This window comes from Sturnus vulgaris, unplaced genomic scaffold (assembly GCF_052056855.1).
Source record: "Sturnus vulgaris isolate bStuVul1 unplaced genomic scaffold, bStuVul1.hap1 Scaffold_547, whole genome shotgun sequence".
Lineage (NCBI taxonomy): Eukaryota > Metazoa > Chordata > Aves > Passeriformes > Sturnidae > Sturnus > Sturnus vulgaris.
In genome coordinates this window covers 1-23794 of record NW_028276539.1, presented here as the reverse complement: position 1 = coordinate 23794, position 23794 = coordinate 1, and the positions used below count along the sequence as shown (strand labels likewise).

At 52.6% G+C, this 23794-nt stretch overlaps 1 protein-coding gene across 1 annotated transcript in view; it reads left to right on the top strand.

The window, feature by feature from the left end:
* The window catches only part of LOC148217611 (tenascin-X-like), a gene marked incomplete at its 3' end in the record, with an annotated part of 53063 nt that extends 30975 nt beyond the window's left edge, over positions 1-22088 (top strand). The window contains 7 exon segments of the mRNA XM_088158544.1: positions 1117-1488; positions 4105-4485; positions 7931-7987; positions 7990-8054; positions 10377-10509; positions 15500-15651; positions 21992-22088. Of these exon segments, the coding sequence (XP_088014670.1) occupies positions 1117-1488; positions 4105-4485; positions 7931-7987; positions 7990-8054; positions 10377-10509; positions 15500-15651; positions 21992-22088 (1257 nt within the window).
* Between the last annotated feature and the right edge of the window lie 1706 nt (positions 22089-23794).

Below are 23794 nucleotides of genomic sequence, written 5' to 3'. Positions count from 1 at the left end.
CATCCTCCATCCCAGAGCTGGGGCGTTGGGAGCAGCTCTGGGTGGGAGCGATGGCCATTGGGTGTTGGATGATGAGGATGGTGGGTGATGGATCAGTGGATGGGGGGATTGCATGGATTGGTGATGAACACCCCAGTGGCCAGATGGGGGCTCCTGTAATTGAACCCGGGTCTGGTTCTTGCCCTGGGTAAGGGCAGGGGTGTCAGGGTGAGGGTTGGGAGGTGAGGGCAGTTAAGGGGGTTGGAGAATGGATTTAAGGATTGGCTGAAGGATAAAGGAAGGGTCAAGGATGGAAGAATAATGGATGGAGGATGCATGGATGATGATGATGATGATGATGATGATGATGATGATGATGATGATGATGATGGGTGTTGGAGTCGGTGGTTTGACAGATCCAATCGTTTGATTATTGAATGATCCAATGGAGGGAGAAGCTGATGGATCAATTGTGGGAAAAGCCACATGGAAATCCACGTGTGGATGATGGAGGCTGGAATGAATGATCCAGGAGATGAAAGTGTGGATGGATGGATGGATGGATGGAGAATGGATGGATGATGGATGGATGGATGATGGATGATGGATGGATGATGGATGATGGATGGATGATGGATGATGGATGGATGATGGATGGATGATGGATGGATGATGGATGGATGATGGATGATGGATGATGGATGATGGATGATGGATGATGGATGGATGATGGGTGGATGGATGATGGATGGATGATGGATGATGGATGATGGATGGATGATGGATGATGGATGATGGATGATGGATGGATGATGGATGGATGATGGATGATGGATGATGGATGATGGATGATGGATGATGGATGGATGATGGGTGGATGGATGATGGATGGATGATGGATGATGGATGATGGATGATGGATGATGGATGATGGATGATGGATGATGGATGGATGATGGATGATGGATGGATGATGGATGATGGATGATGGATGATGGATGATGGATGGATGGATGGATGGATGGATGGATGATGGATGGATGATGGATGATGGATGGATTCATGGATGATGGATTCATGGATGGTTCGATGAACATGTCGATTCTCACACCCATCTCCATCTCCTCTCCATCACAGACACGGCAGTGCCTGAGCAGCCGCCCCCGCCCTCGGAGGAGCCCCAGCCTGAAGAGCACAAACCTGAACAGCCCCAAACGGAGCAGCCCCACACTGAGGCTGACCAGGGGCAGGTGGTGCTGGGCAAGTTGAGAGTGTCCAGTGTCACTCCCAGCTCCGTGGGGCTGCAGTGGAGCGTCCCCAAGGGCTCCTTTGACTCCTTCACGCTGCAGTTCCGGGATGCCCAGGGCCAGCCCCAGGCTCTGGCCGTCGATGGCGAGTCCCGCTCGGTGACGGTGCCGGGGCTGTCCCCGTCCCGCCGGTACCGCTTCCACCTCTATGGGCTGAGGGGAGGCAAAAGGATTGACCGCGTGTCCACTGATGTTGTCACAGGTGAGGGGGAAGGCCAGAGGGTGGAAGGGTTGGAGAGATGGGAGAAGGGATGGAGAGGTTGATGGAAAGATGGAGGAAAAGGAGGATCATGGAGGGATGCCCGGAGGGCTGGATGGAGCCGTGAGTAGAAGGATGGATGTGAACAGCGTTGGATGCCGGCAGATGTGGATGGGGAAAGGATGGATGGAGGGCTGGGTACATGGGTGGATACACGGATACATGGATATAGGGATATAGGGATATATGGATATGTGGATATATGGATATGTGGATATATGGATACATGGATATATGGATAGATGGATATATGGATACATGGATATATGGGTAAATAGATACATGGATATATGGATATATGGATATATGGATATATGGATATATGGATACATGGATATAGGGATATATGGATATATGGATATATGGATACATGGATATAGGGATATAGGGATATATGGATATATGGATATATGGATAAATGGATGTATGGGTATGTGGATATATGGATATATGGATATATGGATATATGGATATATGGATATATGGATATATGGATATATGGACATATGGACATATGGATATATGGATACATGGGTATATGGATACATGCATATATGGATACATGGATATATGGATATATGGACACATGGATACATGGATATATGGATATGTGGATATATGGATATATGGATACATGGATATCTGGATATATGGATACGTGGAAACATGGATACATGGATACATGGATATATGGATATATGGATATATGGATACGTGGATACATGGATGCATGGATACATGGATACATGGATATATGGATATAGGGATATATGGATACATGGATATATGGATATATGGATAAATGGATATATGGATATATGGATATATGGATATATGGATATATGGATATATGGATACATGGATATATGGATATATGGATATATGGATACATGGATATACAGATATATGGATACATGGATACATGGATATATGGATACATGGGTGATGGAGTGTTGGTCAATAGGCAGGCAGGATGTATCAATCAGTGAGCAGAAGTTTTCTGGGATTTTTGACTGATTGTGATGGGGTGGGGAAGGAGCAATGGGTGGAACTGGGAGGAGAAACTGGAGATGGCTTGGAGATGGAAAAATGTCTGGGACCATGGGAGGGTGGAGTGATGAAGGGATTGATGTTTGTTTGGATGGATGGATGGATGGATGATGGATGGATGGATAATGGATGGATGATGGATGATGGATGGATGATGGATGATGGATGGATGATGGATGATGGATGATGGATGATGGATGATAGATGATGGATGGATGATGGATGGATGATGGATGATGGATGGATGATGGATGGATGATGGATGATGGATGGATGATGGATGGATGGATGATGGATGATGGATGATGGATGATGGATGGATGATGGATGATGGATGATGGATGGATGATGGATGGATGATGGATGGATGGATGATGGATGATGGATGGATGATGGATGGATGATGGATGATGGATGGATGATGGATGGATGATGGATGATGGATGGATGATGGATGGATGGATGATGGATGATGGATGATGGATGATGGATGGATGATGGATGGATGATGGATGGATGATGGATGATGGATGGATGATGGATGGATGATGGATGATGGATGGATGATGGATGGATGATGGATGATGGATGGATGGATGGATGGATGGATGGATGGATGGATGGATGATGGATGGATGATGGATGGATGGATGATGGATGATGGATGATGGATGATGGATGATGGATAATGGATGGATGGATGATGGATGGATGATGGATGATGGATGGATGATGGATGATGGATGGATGATGGATGATGGATGGATGATGGATGATGGATGATGGATGGATGATGGATGGATGGATGATGGATGATGGATGATGGATGATGGATGGATGATGGATGGATGATGGATGATGGATGGATGATGGATGGATGGATGGATGATGGATGATGGATGATGGATGGATGATGGATGATGGATGATGGATGGATGGATGATGGATGGATGATGGATGATGGATGGATGATGGATGGATGATGGATGATGGATGGATGATGGATGGATGGATGGATGGATGATGGATGGATGATGGATGGATGATGGATGATGGATGATGGATGATGGATGATGGATGATGGATGATGGATGGATGATGGATGGATGGATGATGGATGGATGATGGATGATGGATGGATGATGGATGATGGATGATGGATGATGGATGGATGGATGATGGATGGATGATGGATGATGGATGGATGATGGATGATGGATGGATGATGGATGATGGATGATGGATGGATGATGGATGGATGGATGGATGGATGGATGGATGGATGGATGGATGATGGATGGATGATGGATGATGGATGGATGATGGATGATGGATGATGGATGGATGGATGGATGATGGATGATGGATGATGGATGATGGATGATGGATGGATGATGGATGATGGATGGATGATGGATGATGGATGGAGGATGGATGATGGATGATGGATGATGGAAGGACAAACCACTGCCCCCAACCATCAGTGTCCCCTCTCTGTTGTTGCTGCAGCCAACCCCGAGGATCTGCCCTCACCCCCAATGGACACCTCAACCGAGCCCCCCAGAGCTGACGATCTCCAAACTGCACAACCCCAAAACGAGACCCCGACCTCTGAGCCCCCCTCGGCCCGGCCAGCGCTGGGAGAGCTGAGGTTCTCCAACGTCACCGCAGACTCCGTGGGGCTGCAGTGGAGCGTCCCCAAGGGCTCCTTTGACTCCTTTGTGCTGCAGTACCGGGATGCCCAGGGCCAGCCCCAGGCCCTGCCCATGGATGGCGAGTCCCGCTCGGTGACGGTGCCGGGGCTGTCCCCGTCCCGCCGGTACCGCTTCCACCTCTATGGGCTGCAAGGTGGGAAAAGGACCGACCACGTGACCACTGACGTCACCACAGGTGAGGGGCTGCGGGGATGCCCCCAGGACCCCCACCTGGGGATGGGGATGGAGGGGGGGCCCGGGGGCAGCTCGGGGGGCGCGGGGGATTTGGGGGTTCAGGGGAAATTGAGAGCAGGGGTTGGTGGGGAGTGGAGATTTGGGGGAGTGGAGCTCCTGATCCCCCCGGGACTGGGGGGAACTGGGAAAAGCTGGGGGGGACTGGTTGGAACTGGGGCAAACTGGGGCCGGGGTGGAGCTGAGGACTGGGAAATACTGGGAGGAAACTGGGCACTGGGGAGGATTTGGGGGGATACTGGGGGTGAACTGGGAGGGACTTGGGGGAACTGGAGGAAAATGGGGGATTCGTTACTGGGGTGACTGGGAACGGTTTTGGGGGGACTGGGACAGCTCAGGGACCAGGGAGAACTGGGATTAGAGGGGGACTGGGAGCAACTGGGCAAAACTGGGAGCTGGGGGTAGCCAGAGGACTGGGGGGAACTGGGGATTAGGGGAGGGTTTGGGGAACTGGGGGGACTGGGGGAACTGGGGGAACTGGAGGGAACTGGAGGAACTGGGGACTGGGGGAACTGGAGGGGACTGGGGACTGGGAGGTTTGGGGAACTGGGGGAACTGGAGGAACTGGGGACTGGGAGAACTGGAGGGAACTGGGGATAACTGGGAGGTTTTGGGGAATTGGGGGAACTGGAGGAAATGGGGACTGGGGGAACTGGGGATAACTGGGAGGTTTGGGGACTGGGGGAACTGGAGGAACTGGGGACTGGGAGAACTGGAGGGAACTGGGGGAACTGGGGGAACTGGGGACTGGGAGAACTGGAGGGAATTGGGGGAACTGGAGGAACTGGGGATAACTGGGTGAACTGGAGGGAACTGGGGACAACTGGGAGGTTTGGGGAACTGGGGGAAACAGGAGACTGGGGTGAACTGGGGGCAACTGGGGGCTCTGAGGCCTGGGGGTAACTGGGAGGGGATTATGAGGCACTGGGGGAACTGGGAGGAACTGGAGGAACTGGGGATGACTGGGAGGATTGTGCAACTGGGGGAACTGGGAGGATTGGGGAACTGGGGGAACTGGGAGAACTGGGGGAACTGGGGGAACTGGGAGGTTTGGGGAACTGGGGGAACTGCGGACTGGGGGAACTGGAGGAACTGAGGACAACTGGGAGGTTTGGGGACTGGGGAAACTGGGGGAACTGGGGATAACTGGAGGAGCTGGGGATAACTGGGAGGTTTGGGGAACTGGGGGCAACTGGAGGAACTGGAAGAACTGGGGACTGGGGAAATGGGGACTGGGGGAACTGGGGACTGGGGGAACTGGGAGAACTGGAGGGAACTGGGGGAACTGGAGGAACTGGGGACAACTGGGAGGTTTGGGGGACTGGGGGAACTGGGGACTGGGGGAACTGGGGATAACTGGGGGGTTTGGGGAACTGGAGGGAACTGGGGACTGGAGGAACTGGGGATAACTGGGAGGTTTGGGGGACTGGGGGAACTGGAGGAACTGGGAACTGGGGACTGGGGGAACTGGGGGGTTTGGAGACTGGGGAAACTGGGGAAACTGGCGACTGGGGAAACTGGGGACAACTGGGAGGTTTGGGGAACTGGGGGTAACTGGGGGCTCTGAGGCCTGGGGGTAACTGGGAGGGGATTATGAGGCACTGGGGGAACTGGGAGGAACTGGAGGAACTGGGGATGACTGGGAAGATTGTGCAACTGGGGGAACTGGGAGGATTGGGGAACTGGGGGAACTGGGAGAACTGGGGGAACTGGGGATAACAGGGGGGTTTGGGGAACTGGGGGAACTGGAGGAACTGGGGACTGGGGGAACTGGGGACAACTGGGGGGTTTGGGGAACTGGGGGAACTGGAAGGAACTGGGGGAACTGGGAGTACTGGAGGGAACTGGGGACTGGAGGAACTGAGGACAACTGGGAGGTTTGGGGACTGGGGAAACTGGGGGAACTGGGGATAACTGCAGGAGCTGGGGATAACTGGGAAGTTTGGGGACTGGGGGAACTGGAGGAACTGGAAGAACTGGGGACTGGGGGAACTGGGGACTGGGGAAATGGGGACTGGGGGAACTGGGAGGTTGGGGGAACTGGGAGAACTGGAGGGAACTGGGGAACTGGGGACAACTGGGAGATTTGGGGAACTGGGGGAACTGGAGGAACTGGGGGAACTGGGGACTGGGGGAACTGGGAGGAACTGGGGGAACTGGAGTACTGGAGGGAACTGGGGACTGGGGGAACTGGAGGAAACTGAGGACAACTGGGAGGTTTGGGGACTGGGGAAACTGGGGGAACTGGGATAACTGGAGGAGCTGGGGATAACTGGGAGGTTTGGGGAACTGGGGGCAACTGGAGGAACTGGAAGAACTGGGGACTGGGGAAATGGGGACTGGGGGAACTGGGGACTGGGGGAACTGGGAGAACGGGAGGGGACTGGGGGAACTGGAGGGAACTGGGGACAACTGGAGGGAACTGGGGACAACTGGGAGAATTGAGGGAACTGGAAACTGGGGGAACTGGAGGGAACTGGGGGAACTGGGGACAACTGGGAGACTTGGGGAACTGGGGGAACTGGAGGGAACTGGAGGGAACTGGAGGGAACTGGGGATAACTGGGGGGTTTGGGGAACTGGAGGAACTGGGGGAACTGGAAGGAACTGGGGGAACTGGGAGGTTTGGGGAACTGGAGGAACTGGGGACTGGGAACTGGGGACAACTGGGACATTTGGGGAACTGGAGGAACTGGGGGATAACTGGGAGGATTGTGGACCTGGGGGAACTGGAATGAACTGGGCGAACTGGGCGAACTGGAGAACTGGGGACAACTAGGAGATTTGGGGAACTGGGGGAACTGGAGGGAACTGGGGGAACTGGGGACGACTGGGAGGATTGGGGAACTGGGGGAACTGGAATGGACTGGGGGGAACTGGGGAACTGGAGGAACTGGGGGAACTGGGGGAACTGGGAGGTTTGGAGAACTGGGGGAACTGGGGGAACTGGGGAAACTGGGGACAACTGGGAGGTTTTGGGAACTGGGGGAACTGGAGGAAATGGGGACTGGGGGAACTGGGATAACTGGGAGGTTTTTGGGGAACGGGGAACTGGAGGGAACTGGAGGGAACTGGGAGGAACTGGGAGAACTGAGGAAATGGGACTGGGGACTGGGGAACCTGGATAGCTGGGAGGTTGGGGAACTGGGGGGACTGGGGCAACTGGAAGGAACTGGGGACAACTGGAGAACTGAGGGAAACTGGGACTGGAGGAACTGGAGGGAACTGGGAAGAACTCAGAGAACTGGGAGAAACTGGGAGAAACTGGGAGAAACTGGGGGAGGGTCTTTGGTGGAGCTGGGCCGTGTTTGGGGGGGGGGGGGTTTTGGGGGTGACCCCCGCGGTTTTTTGGGGGTGTCAGAGGGGGATTTTGGGGGTGTCCTTGCCCAGGTGGCCCCGGGACTCTGTGGGTGGCCTCGCTGTGGCCCCGCAGCGCTGGCCTGCACTGGGACCTCCGCGAGCGCCCCCCGGTGGCTACGAGCTGCAGTACGGCCCCCTCGGGGGGGCCCAGCAGGTAACGACCCCCACCCCAAAAAAAAAAAAATTAAAAAAAAAAGAAACGAGAAAAAAATTCCCCCCCCGGGTGTCCCCTCCAATATGGGACCCCAAAACCCCCCCTGGGAACCCCAAAATCCCCCTCGGGGGGCCCCAGCAGGTAACGACCCCCACCCCAAAAAAAAAAAAAATTAAAAAAAAAGAAACGAAAAAAAAATTCCCCCCCCCGGGTGTCCCCCCCAATATGGGACCCCAAAACCCCCCCTGGGAACCCAAAAACCCCCCTGGGGGACCCCAAACCCCCCCTGGGAACCCCAAAATCCCCTCGGGGGTCCCCAACAGGTAACGACCCCCACCCCAAAAAAAAAAAAAAAAAGAAAAAAAAAGGAACGAAAAGAAAATTCGCCCCCCGGGTGTCCCCCCCCAATATGGGACCCCAAAACCCCCCTGGGAACCCAAAACCCCCCCGGGAACCCCAAAATCCCCCCGGGAACCCCAAAATCCCCTCGGGAACCCCAAAATCCCCTCGGGGGACCCCAGCAGGTAACGACCCCCACCCCAAAAAAAAAAAAAAAATTAAAAAAAAAAAAAAAAAGGAAACGAAAAAAAAATTCCCCCCCAGGGTGTCCCCCCAATATGGGACCCCAAAACCTCCCTGGGAACCCCAAAACCCCCCCCATGGGAACCCCAAAATCCCCCCGGGGGGCCCCAGCAGGTAACGACCCCCACCCCAAAAAAAAAAAAAAATTAAAAAAAAAAGAAACGAAAAAAAAAAAATTCAAAAAATTCAAACCCCCCCTGAGAAACCCAAACCCCCCTGGGGGACCCCAAAACCCCCCTAAGGATCCCAATATCCCCCTGGGGGACCCCAAAAATGGTTTTAGGACCCCAAAACCTCCCTGGGATCCCCAAAACCCCCCTGGGTGACCCCAAAACCCCCCGGGTGACCCCAAAAGACCCCTGGGACCCCAATAACACCTCGGGGGGACCCCAAAAACGCTTTTAGGACCCCAAAACCCTTCTAGGGACCCCAAACTCCCCCTGGGGACCCCAAAAATTATTTTAGGACCCCAAAACCCCCCCTGGGGGTCCCAGTAACAGCTCTGGGGGACCCCAAAAACGCCTTTGGGACCCCCAAACCCCCCCGGGGGTCCCCAAAACCCCCCCTGGGTGACCCCTCTGTCCCTATTGGGGTCACCCCACAAACCCCCCTGGGAACCCCAAACCCCCCCCGGGCACCCCAAAAGATCCCTGGGAACCCCAAAAACGCTTTGAGGACCCAAAACCCCCTGGGGGACCCCAATACCCCCATGGGGACCCCAAAAATGATTTTAGGACCCCGAAATCCCCTTGGGGGGCCCCAAAAATGCCTTTGAGAGACCCCAAAAATGCATTTGGGACCCCAAACCCCCGCTAAGGACCCCAAACCCCCCCTGGGGACCCCAAAAATGCCTTTGAGAGACCCCAAAAATGCATTTGGGACCCCAAAACCCCGCTAAGGACCCCAAACCCCCCCTGGGGGACCCCAAAAATGGTTTTAGGACCCCAAAACCCTTCTAGGGACCCCAAACTCCCCCTGGGGACCCCAAAAATGCCTTTAGGACCCCCAAACCCCCCCTGGGGGTCCCAGTAACAGCTCTGGGGGACCCCAAAAACGCCTTTGGGACCCCCAAACCCCCCCGGGGGTCCCCAAAACCCCCCCTGGGTGACCCCTCTGTCCCTATTGGGGTCACCCCACAAACCCCCCTGGGGACCCCAAAACCCCCCTAAGGATCCCAATACCCCCCTGGGTGACCCCAAAAATGGTTTTAGGACCCCAAAACCCCCCAGGGGGACCCCAAAAATGCCTTTGAGGGACCCCAAAAATGCATTTGGGACCCCAAAACCCCCCCTAAGGACCCCAATATCCCCCTGGGTGACCCCAAAAACGCTTTTAGGACCCCGAATACCACCCTGGGGGACCCCAAAAGACCCCTGGGGGACCCCAAAACCCCCCTAAGGACCCCAATACCCCCCTAAGGGACCCCAATACCACCCTGGGGGACCCCAAAAACGCCTTTGGGACCCCAACCCCCCCCCGGGGGACCCCAAAAACGCTTTTAGGACCCCAAAACCACCCTGGGGACCCCAAAACCCCCCCTGAGGACCCCAAAACCCCCCTAAGGACCCCAATACCCCCCCTGGGGGACCCCAATACCACCCTGGGAGACCCCAAAAACGCTTTTAGGACCCCAAAACCCCCCCTGGGTGACCCCAAAACCCCCCCTGGGGACCCCTCTGTCCCTATTGGGTATTGGGGTCACCCCAAAACCCCCCCCCCCCTTTTTGTGTCCCCCCCCAGACCCTGCGGCTGCCCCCCGAGGTGACGTCACAGCAGCTGTGGGGGCTGCAGCCCCAGGCCCGCTATGGGGCCAGGCTGTGGGGCCGGGGGGGACACCCCGACAGTGACCCCATGGAGGTGACCTTCGACACCCGTGAGTGGGGACGGGGCACGGGGAGGGGGTTTGGGGGGGTTTGGGGGGGTTTTGGGGTTATTTTGGGGGTGTTTTGGGGTTTATTTCGGGTTTTTGAGGGGTTTATTTGGGGTTTATTTGGGGGTTTTGGGGGTTTTTGGGGGGTTTTTTGGGGGTTATTTGGGGTTTATTTGGGGTTATTTGGCGTTTATTTGGGGTTATTTGGGGGGTTTGGGGGGTTTTTTGGGGGTTTATTTGGGGTTTATTTGGGGTTTTTGGGGGGTTTTGGGGAGGTTTTGGGGGATTTATTTGGGGTTTATTTGGGGCTTTTTTGGGGCTATTTTGGGGATATTTGGGGTTTATTTGGGGTTATTTGGGGTTTTGGGGGGTTTTTTGGGGTTTATTTGGGGTTATTTGGGGTTTATTTGGGGTTGTTTTGGGGGTTTGGGGGGTTTTGGGGGGGTTTTTTGGGGTTATTTGGGGGTTTTTGGGGGGTTTATTTGGGGTTTATTGGGGGTTCTTTTGGGGTTTTTTGGGGTTATTTTGGGGTTTATTTGGGTTTTTGAGGGGTTTTGGGGGGGTTATTTGGGGTTATTTTGGGGTTTTTTGGGGGGGTTATTTGGGGGTTTTGGGGGGTTTATTTGGGGTTTATTTGGGGTTTTTGGGGGGTTTTTGGGGGATTTTGGGGGTTTTTTGGGGGTTTTGGGGGTTATTTTGGGGTTATTTGGGGTTATTTTGGGTTTTATTTGGGGTTATTGGGGTTTTTGGGGGTTTTTGGGGTTTATTTGGGGTTATTTGGGGTTTATTTGGGGTTTATTTGGGGGTTCTTTTGGGATATTTGGGGTTATTTGGGGTTATTTTGGGAGTATTTGGGGGGGTTTTGGGGGGGTTTCGGGTTTTTTGGGGGTTTTTTGGGGATTTATTTGGGGTTTATTTGGGGTTTTTGGGGGGTTTTTTGGGGTTATTTTGGGGTTATTTTGGGGTTTATTTGGGTTTTTGAGGGGTTTTGGGGGGTTTTTTAGGGTTATTTTGGGGTTTATTTGGGGTTTATTTGTGGGTTTGGGGGTTATTTGAAGTTAATTTGGGGTTATTGGGGGGTTTTGGGAGGTTTTTTGGGGGTTTATTTGGGGTTTTTTTGGGGTTTTATTTGGGGTTTATTTGGGTTTTATTTGAAATTTATTTGGGGTTATTGGGATTTTTTGGGGGTTTTTGGGGTTTATTTGGGGTTTTTTGGGGGTTTATTTGGGTTTTTGGGGGTTTTGGGGGGTTATTTGGGGTTATTTGGGGGTTTTTTTGGGATTTATTTGGGGTTTATTTGGGGGTTTTGGGGGTTATTTGAAGTTAATTTGGGGTTATTTGGGGTTTTTGGGGAATTTGGGGTTTTTGAGGGGTGTTTTGGGGTTTATGTGGGGTTATTTTGGGGGTTTTGGGGGATTTATTTGGGGTTTATTTGGGGCTTTTTTGGGGCTATTTTGGGGATATTTGGGGTTTATTTGGGGTTTATTGGGGGGTTTTTGGGGGTTTTGGGGTTTTGGGGGGGTTTTGGGGGGGTTTTTGGGGGCTTTATTTGGGATTTATTTGGGGCTTTTTTGGGGTTTTGGGGTTTATTTGGGGTTTTGAGGGGTTTTGGGGGGGTTATTTGGGGTTATTTTGGGGTTTATTGGGGTTTATTTGGGGTTTTTGGGGGTTTTTTTGGGGATTTTGGGGGTTTTTGGGGGGGGTTATTTGGGGTTTAATTGGGGGGGTTGGGGGGTTTATTAGGAGTTTATTTGGGGTTTATTTGGGGTTTATTTGGGGTTTATTTGGGGTTATTGGGGGGTTTTTGGGGGGTTTATTTGGGGTTATTTTGGGGTTATTTTGGGGTTTATTTGGGGTTTTTGAGGGGGTTTTTGGGGTTATTTTGGGATTATTTTGGGGGGTGTTTTGGGGTTTTGGGGGGGTTATTTGGGGTTATTTGGGTTTTTTTTGGGGGGTTTATTTGGGGGTTTTGGGGGTTATTTGAAGTTAATTTGGGGTTATTGGGGGGTTTTGGGAGGTTTATTTGGGGTTTATTTGGGGGTTTTGGGGGGGGTTTTTGGGGATTTTGGGGGTTTTTTGGGGGTTTATTTGGGGTTTATTTGGGTTTTTGGGGGGTTTTGGGGGGGTTATTTAAAGTTTATTTGGGGTTATTGGGGGTTTTGGGGGGTTTATTTGGGGCTTATTTGGGGTTTATTTGGGGTTATTGGGGTTTTTTGGGGTTTTGGGGGGGTTTTGGGGGCATTATTGGGGGTTTATTTGGAGTTTATTTGGGGTTTTGGGGGTTTTGGGGGGGTTTATTTGGGTTTTATTTGGGGTTTATTTGGGTTTTATTTGAAATTTATTGGGGCTTTTGGGGGGTTATTTTGGGATTATTTGGGGTTTATTTGGGGTTATTGGGGTTTTTGGGGGGTTTTTGGGGTTTATTTGGGGTTATTTGGGGTTTATTTGGGGTTTATTTGGGGGTTCTTTTGGGATATTTGGGGTTATTTGGGGTTATTTTGGGAGTATTTGGGGGGGTTTTGGGGGGGTTTCGGGTTTTTTGGGGGTTTTTTGGGGATTTATTTGGGGTTTATTTGGGGTTTATTTGTGGGTTTGGGGGTTATTTGAAGTTAATTTGGGGTTATTGGGGGGTTTTGGGAGGTTTTTTGGGGGTTTATTTGGGGTTTTTTTGGGGTTTTATTTGGGGTTTATTTGGGTTTTATTTGAAATTTATTTGGGGTTATTGGGATTTTTTGGGGGTTTTTGGGGTTTATTTGGGGTTTTTTGGGGGTTTATTTGGGTTTTTGGGGGGTTTTGGGGGGGTTATTTGGGGTTATTTGGGGGGTTTTTTTGGGATTTATTTGGGGTTTATTTGGGGGTTTTGGGGGTTATTTGAAGTTAATTTGGGGTTATTTGGGGTTTTGGGGGGAATTTGGGGTTTTTGAGGGGTGTTTTGGGGTTTATGTGGGGTTATTTTGGGGGTTTTGGGGGATTTATTTGGGGTTTATTTGGGGCTTTTTTGGGGCTATTTTGGGGATATTTGGGGTTTATTTGGGGTTTATTGGGGGGTTTTTGGGGGGTTTTGGGGTTTTGGGGGGGTTTTGGGGGGGTTTTTGGGGGCTTTATTTGGGATTTATTTGGGGGCTTTTTTGGGGTTTTGGGGTTTATTTGGGGTTTTTGGGGGTTTTTTTGGGGATTTTGGGGGTTTTTGGGGGGGTTATTTGGGGTTTAATTGGGGGGGTTGGGGGGTTTATTAGGAGTTTATTTGGGGTTTATTTGGGGTTTATTTGGGGTTATTGGGGGGTTTTTGGGGGGTTTATTTGGGGTTATTTTGGGGTTATTTTGGGGTTTATTTGGGGTTTTTGAGGGGTTTTTTTGGGGTTATTTTGGGATTATTTTGGGGGGTGTTTTGGGGTTTTGGGGGGGTTATTTGGGGTTATTTTGGGGTTTTTTTGGGGGGTTTATTTGGGGGTTTTGGGGGTTATTTGAAGTTAATTTGGGGTTATTGGGGGGTTTTGGGAGGTTTATTTGGGGTTTATTTGGGGGTTTTGGGGGGGTTTTGGGGGATTTTGGGGGTTTTTTGGGGGTTTATTTGGGGTTTATTTGGGTTTTTGGGGGGTTTTGGGGGTTATTTTGGCGTTTATTTGGGGTTTATTTGGGTTTTTGGGGGGTTTTGGGGGGGTTATTTAAAGTTTATTTGGGGTTATTGGGGGTTTTGGGGGGTTTATTTGGGGCTTATTTGGGGTTTATTTGGGGTTATTGGGGTTTTTTGGGGTTTTGGGGGGGTTTTGGGGGCATTATTGGGGGTTTATTTGGAGTTTATTTGGGGTTTTGGGGGTTTTGGGGGGGTTTATTTGGGTTTTATTTGGGGTTTATTTGGGTTTTATTTGAAATTTATTGGGGCTTTTGGGGGGTTATTTTGGGATTATTTGGGGTTTATTTGGGGTTTTTTGGGGGGGATTTGGGGTTTTTGGGGGGTGTTTTGGGGTTTATGTGGGGTTATTTTGGGATTATTTGGGGTTATTTGGGGTTTTTTGGGGAGTATTTGGGGGTTTTGGGGGGTTTGGGGGGTTTTTTTTTGGCGTTTTTTGGGGTTTATTTCGGGTTTATTTGGGGTTTATTTCGGGTTTTGGGTTTTTTGGGGGGGTTTATTTGGGGTTATTTTGGGGTTCGAGGCTTATTGGGATTATTTGGGGTTTATTTGGGGGTTATTTGGGATTATTTGGATTATTTGGGATTATTTTGCCTTTATTTGGGATTATTTGGCTTTCTTTGGTTAATTTTGGGTTTATTTTGGATTATTTCCGATTATTTCGGAAATAATTGGAAATAATTGGAAATAATCCGAAAGAAACCAAAATAATCCCAAAATAAATAAAAATAAAGCCAAATAATCCGAAATAATCCCAAAATAATCCCAAAATAAATAAAAATAAAGCCAAATAATCCGAAATAATTCGAAATAATCTGAAATAATCCCAAATATTTGGCTTTATTTTTATTTCTTTTGGGATTATTTTGGTTTCTTTCGGATTATTTCCAATTATTTCCAATTATTTCCGAAATAATCCGAAATAATCCCAACTAATCCTAAATAATCCCAAATAATCCGAAATATTTGGCTTTATTTTTATTTCTTTTGGGATTATTTTGGTTTATTTGGTTTCTTTTGGATTATTTTGGATTATTCTGGTTTATTTCGGATTGTTTGGCTTTTTTTTTTGTTTCTTTTGGGATTATTTCGGATTATTTCGGATTATTTCCGATTATTTCGGTTTCTTTCGGATTATTTCCGATTATTTCCGATTATTTCCGATTATTTCCGATTATTTCCGATTATTTCCGATTATCTCCGATTATCTCCGATTATTTCCGATTATTTCCGATTATTTCGATTTATTCCCGATTTTTCCCGATTTTTCCCAATTCTTCCCGATTTTTTCACCACCACCCTCAATCCCACCCCCCTCCCCCCATCCCCCCCCCCATTTTTGGGGTTCGGGGGTGACCGCAGCGCCCCTCCCCCACCCGCACCCCCGGGACTGTCGGGAGGAGCAGCGGAACGGGCCCGGCCCCTCCCGGGCCACCCTCATCTTCCTCGGCGGCGACCCCGGCAGGGCCCTGCGAGTCTTCTGCGACATGGACAGCGACGGCGGGGGGTGGCTGGTCAGACTGGGAGCACTGGGAGGGACTGGGAGGGACTGGGAGCACTGGGAATGGGGTTACTGGGAACACTGGGAGCGACGGCGGCGGCTGGCTGGTCAGACATACTGGGGGGACTGGGGATACTGGGGATACTGGGAGCACTGGGAATACTGGGAATGGGGAATGGGGACACTGGGAGCGACGGCGGGGGGTGGCTGGTCAGACTGGGAGCACTGGGAATGGGGACTGGGAGCACTGGGAATGGGGACTGGGAGCACTGGGAGCGACGGCGGAGGGTGGCTGGTCAGACATACTGGGGATACTGGGAATGGGGAATGGGGAATGGGGACACTGGGAGCACTGGGAATGGGGACTGGGAGCACTGGGAATGGGGACTGGGGACACTGGGGATACTGGGAATGGGGAATGGGGACACTGGGAGCGACGGCGGCGGCTGGCTGGTCAGACTGGGAGCACTGGGAGGGACTGGGAGCACTGGGAATGGGGACTGGGGACACTGGGGACACTGGGAGCGACGGCGGCGGGTGGCTGGTGAGATATACTGGGGATACTGGGAATGGGGAATGGGGATACTGGGAATGGGGAATGGGGATACTGGGAATGGGGACTGGGGACACTGGGAGCACTGGGAGCGACGGAGGCGGATGAGTGGTCATACTGGGAACACTGGGAACGGGGACTGGGGACACTGGGAGGGGTTACTGGGAACACTGGGAGCACTGGGAACACTGGGAGCGACGGCGGGGGGTGGCTGGTCAGACTGGGAGCACTGGGGATACTGGGAATACTGGGAATGGGGAATGGGGACACTGGGAATACTGGGAGGGACTGGGAATGGGGAATGGGGACACTGGGAGCGACGGCGGGGGGTGGCTGGTCAGACATACTGGGGATACTGGGGATACTGGGAATACTGGGAATGGGGAATGGGGACACTGGGAGCGACGGCGGGGGGTGGCTGGTCAGACTGGGAGCACTGGGAGGGACTGGGAGGGACTGGGGATACTGGGAGGGGTTACTGGGAGCACTGGGAGCGACGGCGGGGGGTGGCTGGTCAGACATACTGGGGATACTGGGGATACTGGGGATACTGGGAATGGGGAATGGGGACACTGGGAGCGACGGCGGGGGGTGGCTGGTCAGACTGGGAGCACTGGGGATACTGGGAGCACTGGGAATGGGGACTGGGGACACTGGGGACACTGGGAATGGGGAATGGGGACACTGGGAATGCTGGGAGCGACGGCGGAGGGTGGCTGGTCAGATATACTGGGGATACTGGGGATACTGGGAATACTGGGAGGGACTGGGAATGGGGACTGGGGACACTGGGAGCGACGGCGGAGGGTGGCTGGTCAGACTGGGAGCACTGGGAGGGACTGGGAGGGACTGGGAGGGACTGGGAGGGACTGGGAATGGGGACTGGGAACACTGGGAGCGACGGCGGCGGCTGGCTGGTCAGATATACTGGGGGGACTGGGAATACTGGGGACACTGGGAATGGGGAATGGGGACACTGGGAATGCTGGGAGCGACGGCGGGGGGTGGCTGGTCAGATATACTGGGGATACTGGGGATACTGGGAATGGGGACTGGGGACACTGGGGACACTGGGAATGGGGACTGGGGACACTGGGGACACTGGGAATACTGGGAATACTGGGAATGGGGACTGGGGACACTGGGAGCGACGGCGGGGGGTGGCTGGTGAGATATACTGGGGATACTGGGAGCACTGGGGATACTGGGAGCACTGGGAGCGACGGCGGGGGGTGGCTGGTGAGACTGGGAGCACTGGGGATACTGGGAATGGGGACTGGGGATACTGGGGACACTGGGAGCGACGGCGGGGGGTGGCTGGTCAGACTGGGAGCACTGGGGATACTGGGAATGGGGACTGGGGATACTGGGGACACTGGGAGCGACGGCGGGGGGTGGCTGGTCAGACTGGGAGCACTGGGAGGGACTGGGAGCACTGGGAATGGGGAATGGGGACACTGGGAATACTGGGGATACTGGGAATGGGGAATGGGGATACTGGGGATACTGGGAATGGGGACTGGGGACACTGGGGACACTGGGATCGACGGCGGAGGGTGGATGGTCAGATATACTGGGGATACTGGGGATACTGGGAGGGACTGGGGATACTGGGAATACTGGGAGCGACGGCGGCGGGTGGATGGTCAGACTGGGAGCACTGGGAGGGACTGGGAGCACTGGGAATGGGGACTGGGGACACTGTGGACACTGGGAATACTGGGAGGGGTTACTGGGGACACTGGGAATGGGGACTGGGGATACTGGGAATACTGGGAGGGGTTACTGGGGACACTGGGAACACTGGGAGCGACGGCGGAGGGTGGCTGGTCAGACTGGGGGGACTGGGGATACTGGGAATACTGGGGACACTGGGGACACTGGGAATGGGGACTGGGAGCAGTGGGAGCACTGGGAGCGACGGCGGGGGGTGGCTGGTCAGATATACTGGGGGGACTGGGGATACTGGGAGGGACTGGGGATACTGGGAATGGGGAATGGGGACACTGGGAGCGACGGCGGGGGGTGGCTGGTCAGACTGGGAGCACTGGGAGGGACTGGGAGCACTGGGAATGGGGACTGGGGATACTGGGGACACTGGGAATGGGGACTGGGGACACTGGGGGGACTGGGAATACTGGGAGGGGTTACTGGGGACACTGGGAATGGGGAATGGGGACACTGGGAACACTGGGAATACTGGGAATGGGGACTGGGGATACTGGGGACACTGGGAGCGACGGCGGCGGGTGGCTGGTGAGATATACTGGGGATACTGGGAATGGGGAATGGGGATACTGGGAATGGGGAATGGGGATACTGGGAATGGGGACTGGGGACACTGGGAGCACTGGGAGCGACGGAGGCGGATGAGTGGTCATACTGGGAACACTGGGAACGGGGACTGGGGACACTGGGAGGGGTTACTGGGAACACTGGGAGCACTGGGAACACTGGGAGCGACGGCGGGGGGTGGCTGGTCAGACTGGGAGCACTGGGGATACTGGGAATACTGGGAATGGGGAATGGGGACACTGGGAATACTGGGAGGGACTGGGAATGGGGAATGGGGACACTGGGAGCGACGGCGGGGGGTGGCTGGTCAGACATACTGGGGATACTGGGGATACTGGGAATACTGGGAATGGGGAATGGGGACACTGGGAGCGACGGCGGGGGGTGGCTGGTCAGACTGGGAGCACTGGGAGGGACTGGGAGGGACTGGGGATACTGGGAGGGGTTACTGGGAGCACTGGGAGCGACGGCGGGGGGTGGCTGGTCAGACATACTGGGGATACTGGGGATACTGGGGATACTGGGAATGGGGAATGGGGACACTGGGAGCGACGGCGGGGGGTGGCTGGTCAGACTGGGAGCACTGGGGATACTGGGAGCACTGGGAATGGGGACTGGGGACACTGGGGACACTGGGAATGGGGAATGGGGACACTGGGAATGCTGGGAGCGACGGCGGAGGGTGGCTGGTCAGATATACTGGGGATACTGGGGATACTGGGAATACTGGGAGGGACTGGGAATGGGGACTGGGGACACTGGGAGCGACGGCGGAGGGTGGCTGGTCAGACTGGGAGCACTGGGAGGGACTGGGAGGGACTGGGAGGGACTGGGAGGGACTGGGAATGGGGACTGGGAACACTGGGAGCGACGGCGGCGGCTGGCTGGTCAGATATACTGGGGGGACTGGGAATACTGGGGACACTGGGAATGGGGAATGGGGACACTGGGAATGCTGGGAGCGACGGCGGGGGGTGGCTGGTCAGATATACTGGGGATACTGGGGATACTGGGAATGGGGACTGGGGACACTGGGGACACTGGGAATGGGGACTGGGGACACTGGGGACACTGGGAATACTGGGAATACTGGGAATGGGGACTGGGGACACTGGGAGCGACGGCGGGGGGTGGCTGGTGAGATATACTGGGGATACTGGGAGCACTGGGGATACTGGGAGCACTGGGAGCGACGGCGGGGGGTGGCTGGTGAGACTGGGAGCACTGGGGATACTGGGAATGGGGACTGGGGATACTGGGGACACTGGGAGCGACGGCGGGGGGTGGCTGGTCAGACTGGGAGCACTGGGGATACTGGGAATGGGGACTGGGGATACTGGGGACACTGGGAGCGACGGCGGGGGGTGGCTGGTCAGACTGGGAGCACTGGGAGGGACTGGGAGCACTGGGAATGGGGAATGGGGACACTGGGAATACTGGGGATACTGGGAATGGGGAATGGGGATACTGGGGATACTGGGAATGGGGACTGGGGACACTGGGGACACTGGGATCGACGGCGGAGGGTGGATGGTCAGATATACTGGGGATACTGGGGATACTGGGAGGGACTGGGGATACTGGGAATACTGGGAGCGACGGCGGCGGGTGGATGGTCAGACTGGGAGCACTGGGAGGGACTGGGAGCACTGGGAATGGGGACTGGGGACACTGTGGACACTGGGAATACTGGGAGGGGTTACTGGGGACACTGGGAATGGGGACTGGGGATACTGGGAATACTGGGAGGGGTTACTGGGGACACTGGGAACACTGGGAGCGACGGCGGAGGGTGGCTGGTCAGACTGGGGGGACTGGGGATACTGGGAATACTGGGGACACTGGGGACACTGGGAATGGGGACTGGGAGCAGTGGGAGCACTGGGAGCGACGGCGGGGGGTGGCTGGTCAGATATACTGGGGGGACTGGGGATACTGGGAGGGACTGGGGATACTGGGAATGGGGAATGGGGACACTGGGAGCGACGGCGGGGGGTGGCTGGTCAGACTGGGAGCACTGGGAGGGACTGGGAGCACTGGGAATGGGGACTGGGGATACTGGGGACACTGGGAATGGGGACTGGGGACACTGGGGGGACTGGGAATACTGGGAGGGGTTACTGGGGACACTGGGAATGGGGAATGGGGGACACTGGGAACACTGGGAATACTGGGAATGGGGACTGGGGATACTGGGGACACTGGGAGCGACGGCGGCGGCTGGCTGGTGAGATATACTGGGGGGACTGGGAGGGACTGGGGATACTGGGAATGGGGACTGGGGACACTGGGAGCGACGGCGGAGGGTGGCTGGTCAGACTGGGAATACTGGGGACACTGGGAATACTGGGAATGGGGAATGGGGATACTGGGAGCACTGGGAGCGACGGCGGGGGGTGGCTGGTCAGATATACTGGGAGCACTGGGAGGGACTGGGAATGGGGAATGGGGACACTGGGAGCGACGGCGGAGGGTGGCTGGTCAGACTGGGAGCACTGGGAGGGACTGGGAGGGACTGGGAATGGGGACTGGGGACACTGGGGACACTGGGAGCGACGGCGGCGGATGGCTGGTCAGACTGGGGGGACTGGGAACGGGGACTGGGGACACTGGGAGGGGTTACTGGGAACACTGGGAGCACTGGGAGCACTGGGAGGGGTTACTGGGGGGACTGGGAACACTGGGAACACTGGGAGAGGGACTGGGGGCACCGGGAGGGAGAACTGGGGGGACTGGGAGGGGTTACTGGGGGGACTGGGAGTGCTGGGGGGCACTGGGAGGGAACTGGGAGGGACCTGGGCTATACTGGGCTATACTGGGAGGGACTGGGAGGCACTGGGGGGTTCTCTGGGTTTATGGGATGGAAACTGGGAGGGTCTGGGGACAATTCGGGGGGGTCCTGAGGGGATTTGGGGGGCACTGGGGGGGTCGAGGGGAACTGGGAGATACTGGGAGGGACTGGGAGGGAACTGGGAGGGAACTGGGGGATACTGGGAGATACTGGGAGGAACTGGGAGGGAACTGGGGGATACTGGGAGGAACTGGGAGGAAACTGGGAGGGAACTGGGGGATACTGGGAGGAACTGGGAGATACTGGGAGGGAACTGGGGAATACTGGGAGGGACTGGGAGATATTGGGAGGGAACTGGGCTATACTGGAGGGAACTGGGAGGGAACTGGGAGGGACTGGGAGATACTGGGAGGGACTGGGAGGGAACTGGGGGATACTGGGCTATACTGGGAGGAACTGGGAGGCACTGGGGAGGCTCTCTGGGGTTTATGGGATGGAAAATGGGGGGTCCTGAGTGGCTTTGGGGGGCACTGGGGGGGGTCGAGAGGAACTGGGAGGGAACTGGGAGGGAACTGGGATGAACTGGGCTATACTGGGAGGGAACTGGGCTATACTGGGAGGGAACTGGGCTGAACTGGGCTGAACTGGGCTGAACTGGGCTATACTGGGATATTTTTGGGGGGTACCCCTGACCTCCCCCCCGACCCCCCCCAGGTTTTCCAGCGGCGCCAGGACGGCAGCACCGATTTCTGGAGGGGCTGGGACGCGTACGCCGCCGGATTCGGAAACGTCACCGGAGAATTCTGGCTCGGTGCGGGAATTTTGGGGGTCCCCGGGGATTTTTGGGGGGTCCCGGGGTTTTTTGGGGTCCCCGAGATTTTTTTCCGGGGGTTCCGGAGGATTTTTTGGGGGTCCAGATGATTTTTTGGAGGGGCTGGACTCGAGGATTCGGGGATGTCACCGGGGAATTCTGGCTCGGTCCGAGAATTTTTGGGGGTCCCGGGAATTTTTGGGGGGTCCCGGGGTTTTTTGGGGGGTCCCGGGGAATTTTGGGTGTCCCTGGGATTTTTTTCCGGGGGTTCCGGAGGATTTTTTGGGGGTCCAGGGGATTTTTGGAGGGGCAGGACTCGAGGATTCGGGGATGTCACCGGGAAATTCTGGCTCGGTGCGGGAATTTTGGGGGTCCCCGGGGATTTTTGGGGGGTCCCGGGAATTTTTGGGGGTCCCTGGGATTTTTTTCCGGGGGTCCCGGAGGATTTTTTGGGGGTCCAGATGATTTTTTGGAGGGGCAGGACTCGAGGATTCGGAAACGTCACCGGGAAATTCTGGCTCGGTGCGGGAATTTTTGGGGGTCCCGGGGGAATTTTTGGGGGGTCCCCGGGGGATTTTTGGGGGGTCCTGGGATTTTTTGGGGGGTCCTGGGGTTTTTTTTCCGGGGGTTCCGGGGATTTTTTGGGGGTTCCTGGCATTTTTTGGAGGGGCAGGACTCGAGGATTCGGAAACGTCACCGGGGAATTCTGGCTCGGTGCGGGAATTTTTTGGGGGGTCCCGGGTTTGGGGGTTATTTATTTTTTAATTTATTTTTTAAATTTAATTTTTAATTTATTTTTTAATTTATTTTTTAATTTATTTTTTTAATTTCTTTTTTTAATTTATTTTTTTTAATTTATTTTTTTTAATTCATTTTTTAATTTATTTTTTAATTTATTTTTTTTAATTCATTTTTTAATTTATTTTTTTATTTTTTTTAATTCATTTTTTAATTTATTTTTTTTTAAATTCATTTTTTAATTCATTTTTTAATTTATTTTTTTATTTTTTTTAATTTTTTGATTTATTTTTTAATTTTTTTTAATTCATTTTTTAATTTATTTTTTTTAATTCATTTTTTAATTCATTTTTTAATTTATTTTTTAATTTTTTTAAATTTTTTTAATTTATTTTTAAATATTTTTTAATTCATTTTTTAATTTATTTTTTTTAATTTTTTTTATTTTTTTAATTTATTTTTTAATTTTTTTTAATTCATTTTTTAATTTATTTTTTTTTAATTCATTTTTTAATTCATTTTTTAATTTATTTTTTTAAATTTTTTTTTTATTTTTTTAATTTATTTTTTAATTTTTTTTTTTAATTTATTTTAATTTTATCCCAATGTTATTTTAATTTTCCCGGCAGGTAACGATTTTTTTAATCTTATTTTTTAATTTCTTTTTGAATTTTTTTTTTAAATTTATTTTTTTTAATTTATTTTTTTAATTTATTTTTTTAATTTATTTTTAATTTTTTTTCAATTTATTTTTTAATTTATTTTTTTTATTTATTTTTAAATTTTTTAAATTTACTTTTTAATTTTTAAATTTTTTTAAAATTTATTTTTTAATTTATTTTTTTATTTTTTTAATTTATTTTTTAAATTCATTTTTTAATTTTATTTTTTAATTTATTTTTGAATTTTTTTTAATTTATTTTTTTAATTTATTTTTTAATTTATTTTTTAATTTTATTTAATTTTAA